This window comes from Schistocerca gregaria, chromosome 3 (assembly GCF_023897955.1).
Source record: "Schistocerca gregaria isolate iqSchGreg1 chromosome 3, iqSchGreg1.2, whole genome shotgun sequence".
NCBI lineage: Eukaryota > Metazoa > Arthropoda > Insecta > Orthoptera > Acrididae > Schistocerca > Schistocerca gregaria.
The window spans coordinates 200,582,622-200,597,946 of NC_064922.1; the positions used below are offsets into that span (position 1 = coordinate 200,582,622).

The 15,325-nt window shown below is 42.0% G+C and overlaps 1 protein-coding gene across 1 annotated transcript in view; it reads right to left on the reverse strand.

Annotated features, from left to right (window-relative positions):
* Nucleotides 1–1,351: 1,351 nt before the first annotated feature.
* The window catches only part of LOC126355309 (uncharacterized), an 852,583-nt gene continuing 838,609 nt past the window's right edge, over nt 1,352–15,325 (reverse strand). Inside the window, exon 20 of the mRNA XM_050005601.1 lies at nt 1,352–5,214. Within this exon, the coding sequence (XP_049861558.1) occupies nt 5,007–5,214 (208 nt within the window). The 3' untranslated portion in view covers nt 1,352–5,006. The remainder of the gene's footprint in view (nt 5,215–15,325) is intronic.

Consider the following 15,325-nt stretch of genomic DNA (forward strand, 5'->3'; position numbering starts at 1 on the left):
TTCAGCCGTTGAGTATTCTGAAAATTGCTTGTGGCCTTCAGCCCACAATAATTTTGAATCCTTTCTTAATCAGGCTTTGAGCCATTAATTGTTTGTAACATTGCTTGTGGCTTTTAGCCGACAATAATTTTCCACCCTGTATTAGTGAGGCCTTCAGCCGTCACTATAGCTTGTTACAAGTCCCATAGTGCTCAGAGCCATTTGAACCAATTTTTTGAAGTCTTGATATTCGGAGTGGAGACAAATATGTTGTAAGTAGCCTGTTTGTATGTTGGCAGCGCTATAGACTCTGTTAATATCACTGACAATGCTCTGCGTCGTCGGCAAGAGGTTCAATGGTTGGACGGACTAGCAGTTAGGGAGTGGATATGGAAGTGTATGGACATGATATTATTAGTGGAGACTCTGTGTTGGTAGGACATGCATTGTAAAGTGGGACGAAATGATGTGTTTATAACAAAATACGTGAGGAAATGTATCATGATGGATGTCCTCTTAATAGTGTTTGGGCAGTGGAATTATTGATAACTGAATAATATTTTGGAACTGGATGTCACTTGAATAAGGTAAAATTTAAGCGACTGCAGTCTTTCTCGGCGTATTCCACTGATGAATTCTTCTCGGGTTGTCAGCCCAGTAGTGGCGTCGTCTTGTCGCTACGTTTCAATGATATTCGTACCCATCATCTTCTAGCGAAGTGTCACGATGCTGGTAAAATTTTATAAATACATAGTTTGCTCTTCAGCTAAATCTTTCTTTCGCTAACCATACGCCAAAAAGAGTAGTAGTTAGACTCTTTAAATATAGCTAGCTATAGTTGCTTCTTGCTGTAATTGGTGTTATGAAAATTTTCTGCGAGGTAAGTGACTTATGAAAATGGTTTAGGTTTTCACTGTTGGGATTCATGATTCAAATGAGTTTAGGCAATTAACAGAGTTTGAGGTAGCTTCATACTCCTTTTATTTCACATTTATTGGATTTGTATTACTCTTAGGATTTCTCACAGTTCAGGGCTATTCTTTTGTATTAATTATTTGAAGTCGTGTTATTGTATAGCAGTCAAATTGCGTTGGGCTTGTATATTTCGGGTAATAAATTAACACGTTAAGTTTGAGTTGCGTGTTTGTGTCAGGGAAAATTCTGCAGGTCAGTGTTTTATAAAAATAATCAAAGAGGTAGTTTCAATTTCTTTTAGAGACAAAAATATCCAGCTAGCAACGATTTCAAAATTTCATAGTAAACAAAATTTCCAGGTACAATGAATTAGAATCCAGATTTTTCTATCACTTTAACCGAAATTAACTGTGATAAATATTCATTTATAAACCATTATCTTGATTTTATGGTATTTATTTTCCACGTGGAAAACATTGGTTTACAGACAAAAAAATAAATGCTTTAGTCAAAAGTCTTACATCAATAATTTGTCTTTTAATAGGTAAAAACATAGAGAATTGAAGGTCCATATGTCACTAAAGTCAATATACAAGTCATGTAATCACAGATAGTTCATACACAAACTTTTGTACACTTTAGAATGGCCTCTGCAGTTTTTCCTGTCATAAGTAACAGACAACTTGTCCCAATCGGCAAATTTTGGGTTGTGAATGTGATGAAGATTTGACTGATACTTAACTACTAAGGCTGATTTGTGTACAGACAATGTTTTGTTTTTCAATGAACATTTACTCCATTTATATATGCATATTTTCTTGTCGGGTGAAGGAACTGTAACAATTAAATGAACAAATCAGATTGATGACACTCTGCAGCAGAGAGTGCGCTGATATGAAACTTGCTGGCGAATTAAAACTGTGTGCCGGACCAATACACGAACTACAGTTCTAGTCGCAGTCCAGCAGATAGTTTTAATTCGCCAGCAAGTTGTACAATGATGACACGTTTTTATGATAATTTTGCTTATATAACGAGGTCAGTGCATAGAAGTGCTGTCTTTCCTAAATTTAGAACATGACAAAATTTGACAAGTAAACTATTTATCACTCCGATTTTATTAAAACGTATTGGTCAAACATTCGTCTATTCCTGTCACACATAATGACAATAATTACGCAATTATACAAGATATTCGCCAACACAATTAGCGGAATTTCTTGAGTGATAGTTCTTTAGAATGGTATCGCAAGAAGGGTTTATTAATAGTTTTAGAAAGTGGTTACCATATAGGGAAACGGGTGCATATTGCTAAACATTTTTCTAAGTGAATATCCATTGAAATTGCTGTCTCGAGTCAACAGAAAAAATTATGCACTAAAAATAGGCAGAGAGCTGTTTTTCATTGAGGAGTAGCTTTGAATTGCTACAGCATCGATTACAGGACTTCGTGAAGTTTCTCAACGTGAAGAAGAAGAAGATATGAATGTGTTCAACTTAGAAGGTGTGATTAATATGAAACTGTGCGGTGTTTTCGTAACATTGCAACCACTGGACCCTCTAGGAGCAACTTCGACTATATCTTATTTCTCATACATAATTTGTATTTGTTTTCCAGACCTTCCTTAATTTTAAATTTCTATGTTCATAACATTTGGTCTCTTAAGTATTAAATTCAATAAACTGGAAACAAGATGTTTCAGGCTTAAAAAGAAGATGAGTTGCATTTTGTAAGTAAGGAAATCACTGCCTGTGTGATTCGAGAAGCTCCATTTCTGTAACGCCAAGGAACAAATGTCGTAGGACTTCTGAAAGCATTTATGAGTACTCAGAAACACACAATATATCTGCACTGTATGTGACAACGAATTAACTTAGTCCACTTAAACGAAGTCATACATGCACACAAACTATATGACAGCACATCGGAGTTCAACGTACTTTTACATTCAACTGCAATGAGCAAGAAAATATAACATTTGTTTCTCGAGGTTCAGGTATACACATAAATACGCACACAGACATACACAGACATTTCGTATCATTATTTACATCTACCAGTTTGTTTTACCTTTCTTATATTTTGCCTTTCTTTTATGATCACTTGCTATACACTCATGTCATAAACATGTATTATTAATCTGCTATGTACACACCAGCTTGAATGCTTAAGCTCTTCGTTTCATAAAGGCGTAATTTTTGTGGAAGAAACTGGAATATACACAAATCATTCCAGTGAAATTCTAATTCAGGTGCTACATAATGTGAGAATTTTATATTCTTCGGCGCACTGAATTTTAATACTCCAAAACAGAAACATCAAACATCAATTAAGACAATGAAGTCTCATGTTCTTCAGACTGCCTCACACAATTGGTTCTATATGATGACATTAATATTATAACTTGATTTAGATACGTCTGAATCAAAATTCTGAACAGCATTAGCATAATATCGTTAATCACATTGTCCAAAAACGTAGCTTTCAAAAGCTTTTCTTTGAATATGTGAAGTAGTAATGACAGCTGGACAATCAGTGAACACCATTTTTAGTTTCTGAAATAGTAATAAATGAACAAAGCATATGCGACATGACGTGTGGATGACCTTGCATATAAACCGGCGCCAACTTGGCGTCAGTTGAGCTGACTTGGTCAGTGATTGTGTGCTTAGCACCTGCTTTTACCACTCTGTTCCGCCGCTTTCCGCAGGTGGCTACATCTGTCTGTGCTTGTTTCAGACACTCTGTTTTTTGATGGAGAAGTGTATACACACTTGGTAACTGTCGTGATGGTGCACCTTTGGTCGCCGCAGTGATATTTTTTGGGGTGCCTTGTACATGGAGTTGCGGTGTAGTCGACGCCCCTATGGTAGAAATTGCACTCTCGTCTGTCGACTAAAAAGCTGTTCATGATGTTTGCCGGTATATTTTCGGGAGTCAGTGTTGTCCTTGTGAGCAGAAGCAGCGTCAGAAACTTTTTACATTGAACACTGCTGACGACGTAACACTGGCATCCTACTGATCCTACTGCAGAATTTGTCAGCGAGTTTAGGTGTCACAATGTTAGTTCTCGGAGTCACGTTGTGCTCAGTGACATTCTGTTGTAAATCACTCTTTCATCTGATTGCCAACAACTGATTACGATGCCAGCCAGAAGCTTTCTGGGCACTGATCAGAACGTTGTCTTTCTGACAGTGATTTGGAGGACGAACACTGCTGTCAGTCCTTTACTGGTGATTTGGAGGGTGTCCAAACTAAAACTGGCTCAGAAAATGTTTCATGAACCTTATGGCAGGCAAACCACGCATGTCATCCGCAGCGGACTGTGTAATTTGGGGTGCCTACCTCAATGTGGATGAAACATTTTGCGGGTCAGTTTTATTTTACCGATCCTGTAGAGTTGCGCCATTGGTGGTCTAACTTCCTCAAAACAAGGTCTGAGTTGTCCTGTACTTGGCTGAGAAACTGAAAGGAGGACCACACTGAATTCAGGCAAAACTGTCCATATGTGGGCTGGTAATGAAGGTGCTGCTTACGGCAACGCTTTATTGGGAGAAATGTACAGTGTAACTGGGCACACAGGTGAATGCTGTACATGAAGGCCATAAAGTGATAGTTTCTATTGTAACACTGATTTGTAAGAGGAATGAACTAGTTTTGGACACCATACGAGCAGAATAACACCAGGATCTTCAGTTTTCTGGATCACATTGTACAGACCGACGATGCCGCTGTTGCTATTGTAAGTAATTTGTAGTCCGAGCTGCAGTTTTCTAAAGGATAGCGGTGGTCTCTGGATGGTGTGAGGAAAAGTGTTACGAGGTGGTACTCCATGGTGACATCATTTCCTGGAAGGTGACGCCGACGACTGTTGTTTCTGCGGCTGCTAGTTTTCAGTGGAAGGGTGTATGACGACTGGCTCAACTCCGTGTGACGTCACGATGTTGACCGCTGTTGAGGTTGCAGCCGCCGCTGCAGCAGCTGTGCGGTGCGGGACTCGGTGGCGCCTGGTCGATCTGCCTGGCGCCTTGGGTCTCTTGGACGGCTGCCGCTGCTGCAGCTGCCCTGTTGGGGGGAGGAAGGCGTACTCTGGCTGAGCCGTCTGCTGATATCACATCCTGAAAGACGGTCGCTGCTGCTGCTGCTGCTGCTGAAGTTGCTGCTGTTCGGTGGGAGGGAACGTGTAGTCTGGACTCAGGTTGGAGAAGTCGACGTAGACAGGTCTGCGGCCCAGGGCGCCCTCCAGGTGCTTCGAGATGGTCGCGAACGACGGCCGGTCGTCCGCGTTGTGCGACCAGCACATCATCATCAGCGAATACCTGCCGACAGCGACGTCACGGCGGTGTTAGACGTGTGCACTCATACAAGACGCACTTTCCGCTTTAAATCACACAGGCTATGTACAGTCCAGAAAACATTACATGGCACTTATAATCAGTAGTCAGTCGACAGGGGGGTTCAATAATATATAAGAAACTATCAGTCTCGATTGCGGTAATGAAACCAACCATTACCTAGGTTTCAACCCAAATAATAGAGCCTTCTTCAGAAGATATACCTGAATCTATAATATGTCTAAGATGGCATGGTCTAGAAGTAAAAGTGAAACAGCCAGAATAGGCGTTGTCACATTTTAAAAATGCGGTACATAAGTACTAAGTCTACACCAAGAGCGCTGCAGTCATAGACTGTGCGGATGGTCCCAGCGGAGGTTCGAGTCCTCCCTCGGGCATGGGTGTGTGTGTTTGTCCTTAGGATGATTTACGTTAAGTAGTGTGTAAGCTTACGGACTGATGACCTGAGTAGTTAAGTCCCACAAGATTTCACACACATTTGAACATTTTGAACAATACCAAGACTTAAGCTCTGGCGTCACCATGGAGCCCATTAGGTGAGCCTCGGGACCTCACGTGAAACTAAGCAGGACTAGATAAATCACTGAAAATCAACATGTCGGGGAACATTGGCGCATGTCTGACTGGGACCACGTCTGTCAAAGATAAAAGACCAACGCAGTAATGTCTTAGGACAAATAGCTTATAGAAATGTTGAAAATCTTATACATAAACCCTGTGCACCAGGTTATGACTAAAATGTAACGAACTATGTATGGATTTATATGAGTTCGAACACGCTACCCCGACTTACACTATTAGGATATATCGGCCCTTTCACAACGCACCCATCATTATTTTATGTCCTATGCCATCTTTCATTAGAACGATGGGTCCGTTACGCAGAATTCGTTGTTAAAGGGCCGATATATTCTAATTGTGTAAGTCCGGCTAGTGTGTTCGAACTTACATAAATCCATGCATACTTTGTTACATTGGTGCAAAGACTTCATGGTTCAAATTGCTCGGAGCACTATGGGACTTAACTGCTGAGGTCATCAGTCCCCTAGAACTTAGAACTACTTAAACTTACCTAACCTAAGGACATAACACACATCCATGCCCGAGGCAGGATTCGAACCTGCGACAGTAGCTGTCGGGGGGTTCCAGACTGTAGCGCCTAGCACTGCTCGGCCACTCCGGCCGGCGCAGAGGCTTTATGTTTAAGATTTTCTACATTTCTATAAGTTATTTGTTTTAAGATATTACTGCGCTGGTCTTTTATCTTTGACAGCCATGGCCTCAGACATGCGCAATGTTCCTCGCCATGTTGACTTGCTGCGCGTTCACTAGTTCTACTTAGTTACACGTGAGCTCCCGAGGCCCACCGCAGGGCATCCATGGAGACGAGGCGCACGCCAGAGCTTAAGTAAAGTCTTGATGTTGACTTAGTACTTATGTACCGCGTTTTTAAAATGTCACTACGCCTATGCAGGCTGTTTTAGTTTTATTTCTAGACCATGCTCTCTTAGACATATTATAGATTCAGGTATATCTTCTGAAGAAGCCTCAATTATTACCGTAATCGAGGCTGATAGTTTCTTATGTATTAGATTATCGCGATTGCTGACTGTACTGCAATGCTGAAAGCACAAGGATTCTATAATATACATCCAGTTTCACAAAGCTATCTTTTCTATATCTATATAAAAGATTTAGGAGACAATCTGAGCAGCCCCTTTAAACTGTTTGCAGATGATTCAGTCATTTACCGTCTTGTATAGTAATCAGATCATCAAAACAAACTCTAAAATGATTTAGACAATAGAGCTTTATGATGGGAAAAGTTGCAATTGACCCCAAATAAAGAAAAGTGGGAGGTCATCCAAATGCAAACTGTTTCGATTACAAAAGAAATCAGAGAAATTTAAAGGCTGTCAGTTCAAATAAATACCTGGGAATCACAATTACGAACACGTGACACTGGAATGGTTGCATAGATAATGTTGTGGAGAAGGCAAACCAAGGGCTGCGTTGTATTGCCAGAGCAATTGGAAGGTGCAACATACTTACTAAAGAGATTCTTACATTATTCTGCTAGAACACTGGTCAGCTCTGTGATACCCTTACCAGATAGAATTGGAGGGAATCCACAGAAGAGCTGCTCGTTTTGTATTATCGCGAAATGGTGAAGAGACACGGGGATCGTTAGGAAAGCCCAGGAAAGAGTCATAGGATCGCTATTATTCTCTACATAACGCACACTTTCCCTTTGCATCTCAGAAACCTGCAGGCAGCTAGAGCCCTCAAACTCACCTGTGAAGAAACTTCACTAGAACACTGTACGTATCCCAAATACCTAGCGGTCACCCTTGACCGTCAATTAAGAGAGGCACTGCACCAAGCAAAAAGTGGCAGCCAGGAACAATTCCATCAGAAAGCTAGCAGGTACAAACTAGAAAGTACACGCCAACACTGTGAGAAACTCTTGCCTTGCATTGTGTTACTCTGCCGGAGAATACGCAATCCCAGTGTGGTTCAATTCTTGCCACGCCAGAACAGTAGATGTCGCTCTTAATGATACTTGTCGTATCGGCACCGGGTGCCTGAAGCTTACTCCTCTGGATAAATTGTACAGCCACGAGGGAATTACACCCCCCGACATCCGCCGAGATGTAGCACAAAAAGTGAGAATAAAAAATCAGAAATTTCAGGTCACTCCCCGCCCCCCAGATGGCTATCAACCAGCAAACCCAAGACTAAAATCCGCTTCCTCAGATCTACCGAGGCTCTAGTTGGAGCACCACATCAATGCCGAATCGAACTATGGCGTGCAACGCTTACTAGTACTGTGGGATGAATTACACCAAGAGAAAAACTACCACCCGGCTACACAGAGAATTGGACTACATGGAGATCCCTCAACAGACTACGCTCGGGTGTCACGAAATGTAAGAGCAATTTGACTAAATGGGATTTCCTAGAGGAGCCGCCACTCTCTGAGTGTGGAGCAATGCAGACGACCTACCACCTGCTCCAGTGTACCCAATGTCCAGCAAAAATGCACAACAGAAGACCTGCTGCATGCAACGCCAAATGCAATAGAGGTCGCTAACTTATAGGCGGCAAAAGTAAATAAATCTACATAAGCAAATGACTTGGCGGACACGGTGGGTGCCAATATGCGATTGTTTCCTGATGATGCTGTGATGTAGGGTAAGGTGTCGAAGTTGAGTGATTGGAGGAGAATAGAAGGCGACTTAACAAAATTTCTAGTTGGTGTGATGAATGGGCGCTAGCTCTAACTGTAGAAAAATGTAAGTTAATGAGGATGAGTAGGAAAAGCAAACCCGTAATGATCGGAGACAGCATTAATAGTGCCCTGCTTGACAAAGTCACGTCGTTCAAATATCTGGGAGTGACGTTGCGAAGCGATATGAAATGGAACGATATGGTGAGAACTGTAGGAGGAAAGGCGGATGTTCGACTCCGGCTTATTGGGAGAATGCTAGGAAAGTACGCTTCATCTGTAAAGGATACTAGGCTCGAACAGCACGTAAATGTTACGGCGATGCTTCAGATATTCATATGGGAATCCATGGAAGGAAGGCGATGTTCTAATCGAAGAACAATGATGAGAAAATTCAGACGATCGGCTTTTGAAGTTTATTGCAAAATGATTCTGTTGCCTCTAACACACATTCCGCGTGAGGATCACGAAGATAAGATATGATAAACTAGTACTCATACGGAGGCATATGGACAGTCGTTTTTCCCCGTTCTATTTGGGAGTGGGACAGGAAAGGAAATGACTATTAGTGGTACAGAGTCACTTCCGCTGTGCGCCGTAAGGTGGATTGCATATTATCGATGTAGGTGTAGAGTGCACGGACGCGATAAGGGAATTGGAGCGAGATCTTTTCACGAAATTTTAGTCTCCAACATTTTCCTCCGAGTGTGAAAGTATCTGTTTGTTGAAATAGTTGGATTAAATATTTACAACCGATGCTGCCCTTACTCCTACTTTGAAACTCTATAACGTCAACACCAGTATCCGAGCAGTACGTCAAGACCTCCTTAAACGTATCCCGTCTTATCGAAATATACAGGAATACGAAGCTCTAATAAAATCTGAACAACAGCGCCGTACCTGTGAGTGCTACGGAGCCGCAGGTTATCTCCATGCTGATCTTTCGCCCCCAAACCAAAAGCACAACGAATAAAACCCGTCATACGGGATGACACCTTGCGAATGCAAACACAGCCCGTAACCTACACAGGCAGAGCCACGAGTCAAGAACCTTCCCGAAGCACTTCGTCAACCAACATTCGCTAATAGCATTCAGAATCAATGCAAGAATAAATCATTACAATTAAATAATACAGTAAAACCCAAACTGAGTCAGCAAATAATGCATACATTGCTTCACAACTTGAAATTCCAAGCCCGACACTCGAATGAAGTGTGTACCGTCAACCTAACAACACTCCTTTCGAGTCCGATGGTAGTGGAAATGAGCGTTTGGCGTCATTGGCCGAGATGTCCCTTACGGTGCAGGTCCGGCCGCCTTGGTACAGGTCTTATTACATTCGACGCACGTTGGGCGACCTGCGCGCCGGATGGGGGTGAAATGCTGATAAAGACACCGCAACACCCAGTCCCTGAGCGAAGAAAATCCCCGACCCAGCCGGGTATCGGACCCGCGCCCGTGGGACGGCTATCCGTCACGCTGACCACTCAGCTATCGGGGCTCGAGTCCGATAACGAAACGACTGCAGTTAACAGCGTAAGAGGCGATGTTTCGAATATTGGCGAAGCAAATGCTGCTATCCCAGTGAACAAACTGAATCAAAACTGGAAGACAACATTCACACAGGACATCCAAAAGGAGTCAATTGGATTGCCAACCAGCGCCGAAAACGTAAAGGACAAAAGACACATAGAAAACGTTAAATCAACACTGATGGATAAAAGACAAGGGACAGTAGATGACCCACTTCTGCGTGTAACAAATCTTACGTGTGCCCGTTCATTAAGCTCGATACGGATCACTAACTACATCCCACAAACCAAGCAGGGCCGACCCAAGAGACAATGCAGTGCGTAAGGCAATATTAAACAAGAAGGATTCAGAAATACCACCATGTCATTACTAAAAACAGACGAAACTGTTGCCTTCAATTTCAGGATATGCATGTAATAAACATATAAGCACCATCGAAGACCAGTGCACAATCTGGAAGACAATTTTATACTGGAGCCATAGTCAAGTTACTTAACAATGTGTGTACCCCAGTTGTTTCAGATGGAAAATTCAACTGTGTGCTGTAGCGAGGTGAATAGGAATTTTAATAAATACTTTAAAACATTAATAAAAGCACTTCGGCTCCAAGATACCTGGAAATGCTGGCATATCCCCAGGCCACGCCGGTGTCATAAAGTAGGACACCGTTTAGTTAAAAGACTATTATTGCCGCCATTAATGGCAGCAGCGCACTGCACTTTTATCACAAAGAGTAACACTCTGCTCACCATCATCTTAAAGATTATTTACAAGACGGCAATGGCGTGGTACCTGCAACAGAAGCTCAAATTAAGAAGGCTGCAAAGGACTGTTGCCTTCCGGGATGGCCGAGCGGTTCTAGGCACTACAGTCTGGAACAACGAGACCGCTACGGTCGCCGTTCGAATGCTGCGTCGGGCATGGATGTGTGTGATGTCCTTAGGTAAGTTAGGTTTAAGTAGTTCTAAGTTCTAAGGGACTGATGACCTCAGAAGTTAAGTCCCATAGTGCTCAAAGCCATTCGAACCATTTGGACTATTTACTGTTTCATACAGTAGTAAATATGAACCACCCACAAGCTACGAAATGTGGCACACAGAATCATACGCGACAGACATCAGCCCGGAATTACAAACCACAGGTAGACAGTGATTGGACAAAAACATGGAAACAACGCGAGAGATGCCTGCTTGAACATAAGCGTACACGTTAGCCAAGCCCTATGGTTGTGGTGCTGTATTTGACCACGAAAGGCACCCGTGAAGCTTCCTCAATATGATGCAAGTGTCTTTCGCTGTGAGGACAGTGTTCTGTGTGGTTGCGAGTGCATTACGTCAGAGCTAAGTGAATTCTAACGTGGGCGAATTGTTGGTGCTCGTTTGGGGGCGCTTCTGTAACCGAGGGAGATGAAGTGTTTCGTGTTTCAAGAGATACGGCATTGAACATTTATACTTCATTCAAGAAAAGTGGAAACACATCATTTGGTAAGTCACCACGTGGCCGAAACTATGTCCTGCTGGATCGTTACAGAATGCCAATGAAGAGGAATGTGATAAAAAAATAATGGGACGACAGTTTTAAAAGTCGGTGCAGAACTGAATGTCGCACTCGCGAATCTTGTCAGCACCAAAACAACAGGAACGAAGCTCCTCCACAGCAGGAAATTTCAGGGGGAGCTGAAATTTCAAAAACGTTCATCGACCGTGCAAATACCGTAACAGTAGAAAGTGGTGCGGAAGCCTTGGAACTAGACTACTAAGCAAAGCAAGAAACACATTTTGTCAGATTAGTCTTGTTTCAAATTGATTCCTACTTCCGGTCGAGCCTACGTCGCAGGAGTGAAATTTGGTAGGGTTTCAGTGATGATTTGCTCTGCCGTACTGTGGTATTCAATGGGCCCCATGGTTACTGCACAAGGTTGCATTACGGCCAAGGATTAAGTGACCATTTTGGCTGATAAGGTCCATCTCGTGGCACAGTGTTTGTTCCCCAATGGTGATGCCGTGTTCTATGACGACAGGGCCCCTGTTGACAAAGCTGGCATCGTTCAGTGGTGGTGGTGGTGGTGGGTAGTGTTTAACGTCCCGTCGACAACGAGGTCATTAGTGACGGAGCGCAAGCGTGGGTTAGGGAAGAATTGGGAAGGAAATCGGCCGTGCCCTTTCAAAGGAACCATCCTGGCATTTGCCTGAAACGATTTAGGGAAATCACGGGAAACCTAAATCAGGACGGCCGGAGACGGGATTGAACCGTCGTCCTCCCGAATGCGAGTCCAGTGTGCTGACCACTGCGCCACCTCACTCGGTCATCGTTCGGAACTGGTTTAGTGAGTACGAGGATGAATTTTCGCATCTCCTCCGACCACTACAGTCACCCCATGTCAGTGTTATTGGGCGTTTGTGGTTTACTTTGGAGAGCCGTGTCTTTGACCGCTATCCAGTTTCACAATCGTTACCTTCACTTGCCAATATTTTGCAAGAAGGATTCGCTTGAAAAACCATTCTGCGTCTATGTGACCACTCCAAAAGTTCACAATTTTGTTCCTGCCAGATGCTTCATCGAACGACCCTGAAGCTACTAGTACTTCTTCGCCGTTCACTCTCGAACAGAGCATGGGATCAACGAATATTTAAATTCTTTCATTTCTGTTATTTTCGTGTGATGATCATTTCTCCATATGTCAGGTGGGCGACAATTGTACAACACATCGACACCCACGGCACTCGAAAATGGGCCGTCAGCCCGCAATTCACCAATCAGGCAAGGTGTGATAAATGGTGTACTTGTGAAAAGCATCAGAGGTAGAAAACTGTAAAATGAACTGTAAGAAATATGCGGCTGTGATACCCTACATGAAGAAAATGATCTTTAATTTGAATATTATATTGCGCTGTTGTTGCTTTTTTGTGCATCTAGTCACTAAAGAACCTTCAAGAGGGGAAGCTTAAAAGATAGGAAGTGGTGTAATCTTTTCATCAATTTTCATTAAATACGATGATCACTTACACACAACTAAAGTTTCACGATACAGACCCGTGGGTCGCAATATTTAATGACGGTCTGCCTAGATCGCAGGTAGCTGTTTCCACTCGGCGCTTATCTTCTCAATGCTGCAACCAGCAACCGGAATTTAATGCCATAGTTGTTTAATTAATGAGCTGCAGGATAGAAGAGCACGCACATAACGAGGAACACAAATATCTTGTAAAGATCCACGTTTATTTTACCAGTGAAAGGCACTAATGTGGGCTGGACCAGTCACAGACAGTTTTGATCCTACAATAGATGTATGTTGCAATTAGCACATTAGTCACAGCGGCTTTACTAACAGTGCACTGAAATCTACTGCCGTGCTGTTCACTCACACTGATTGTTACCTACCACCTCAGTCACTTACAAATCACTGTTGAGATAATTTGTTATCGGTACATTTTCTTATGATTAACATTAGTGCATTCTAATGATGCTACCAGTCACATTCACGAGCGTACGGGTGACCTTTTCGCGACGTGCCTGGTTGTTGATCTCACGTCATGATATGCAAACGAAATTATCTGTTCTCGTGAATTTTGATTACGCAGTTTATAAGCCTCTCTCAATTAGAGTGTCCACTGAGCTGTGATCGAGTCCTCATCTGTTGATGTGGATGATTTTCCTTCGACGACATGACACAGGAATGCGGAAGCTATACTTTTCATAATAATATCCAAATAATTTTGGTGCTGAAACACGATGTAAAACAAACAGATGTACGGTAAGGGTTTTAATATTTTTGGCAACGCAACAGCTGCCGCGTTTTTACGCCACCCGTCTAGAAATGCTAGTGGCGTCCACAGCGAAAGGTCACGCACCACTCTACACAATCACACCCAGCCCTCTCTAGAGAGGCAACTATCGATTTTTAGGCGGGCAGCGATAGTATGGTAAGCTTACAAAATGTCGAGAGGGTATGTATTATCACCTAGTAAATGTAATATTCCGTGTTGACCAATGTTTTTATAACATACACTTTTAAGCCTTTCAGCTATTCAGCTATTCTGATTCTGCATCAGAATCTGTTAGATAAAGAGGCAAATGAGACGTTCTGCTGCACAAATATGCAATTTTATATTTACGTAGGGTGTTTCAAATTATTTTGTTATTCTCTCTAATTTACGAAACAATAAGTGAGAGAATATTTATTGAGATAGATAAACGTAAGAAACATTACTCTTTCTGCGGAGAAAAGAAAACAGTTTATGTACCTATTCAAGAGAATTACACCAACGAAATATACTTTTTTCAAGACAATGTAATTTTTAAAGGTTTCAGGAATTACTGCAACCAATCGCCGTTTATTCTTCAATTTTTATTCCAAATCCAGAATGAATAAAAGCTTTATAATTTAATTTTTATATCATGTAGATGATGTATTTTAACAAGTTGCGCACAAATCAGTTTAAATCAAATTTATAACAATTTCAGTTGGGAAGATAAAAGAAATCGAAGTTTTAGGGGCAGATGCAGCATTCCGTACACAACTTTCTGTGTTTAGATGGATTTTTGGGTGCGAATTGTTCATTTGAGGAGGTGTTCAAACTAGCGCTCATTCTACTGAATTTGCAACTCAATAATAAATAGAAGTTTTTAACATTTTACAACTGCCATTATTTTGAACCTTGCTTATCCTTTTAAGATATTATTTTAGAAAAAATGCATGTAGGAAACATAAGTGGACATAATGGGTGCTGTTATCTTCCCTGTTTACCCTATGGCCTAAAGTGTTTCCCTTCCTTCATTTCCTGTAGCCCTCTCTTCCATAATTTCGGTATAAATAGCACATGACAGCATTTTAAACCATTCCCTTTTAAAACGTGATAATGTGATGTATAATCCAGTGACTTACTTTACACGTCTTTACGATGTCAACAGTGCGTAACTAGAACTGTCAAATATCACGACGAAGCTGTTCATTGATTAACCACTTCTGAAGACAGCAATCAATAGCCGTAATCTGGACCTGTAGTTACTAAGCGATCTTCACGTAATAGATTACTTTCTTTTCTGGTAATGTTTAAGTACTAGGCGCAGGTTTCAACTTACTGGAAGTAGACTTCGAGACGCCACTACTTACGGAGCAGTGACAGGGATGAAAAATCATGTGAAATGTTCTAAATACTTATCTGAAAAATGCACTAAGCAGCATATCAGAGAACTAACTCGTGAGGGCAATAGCTCCCAGCTTTTCGACTCAATTAGCGTTTAATAGGGAATCGGTGATCATAAGAATGTCACAGTATCACTAAATAAGACTGCAAATAATAATATGTAGA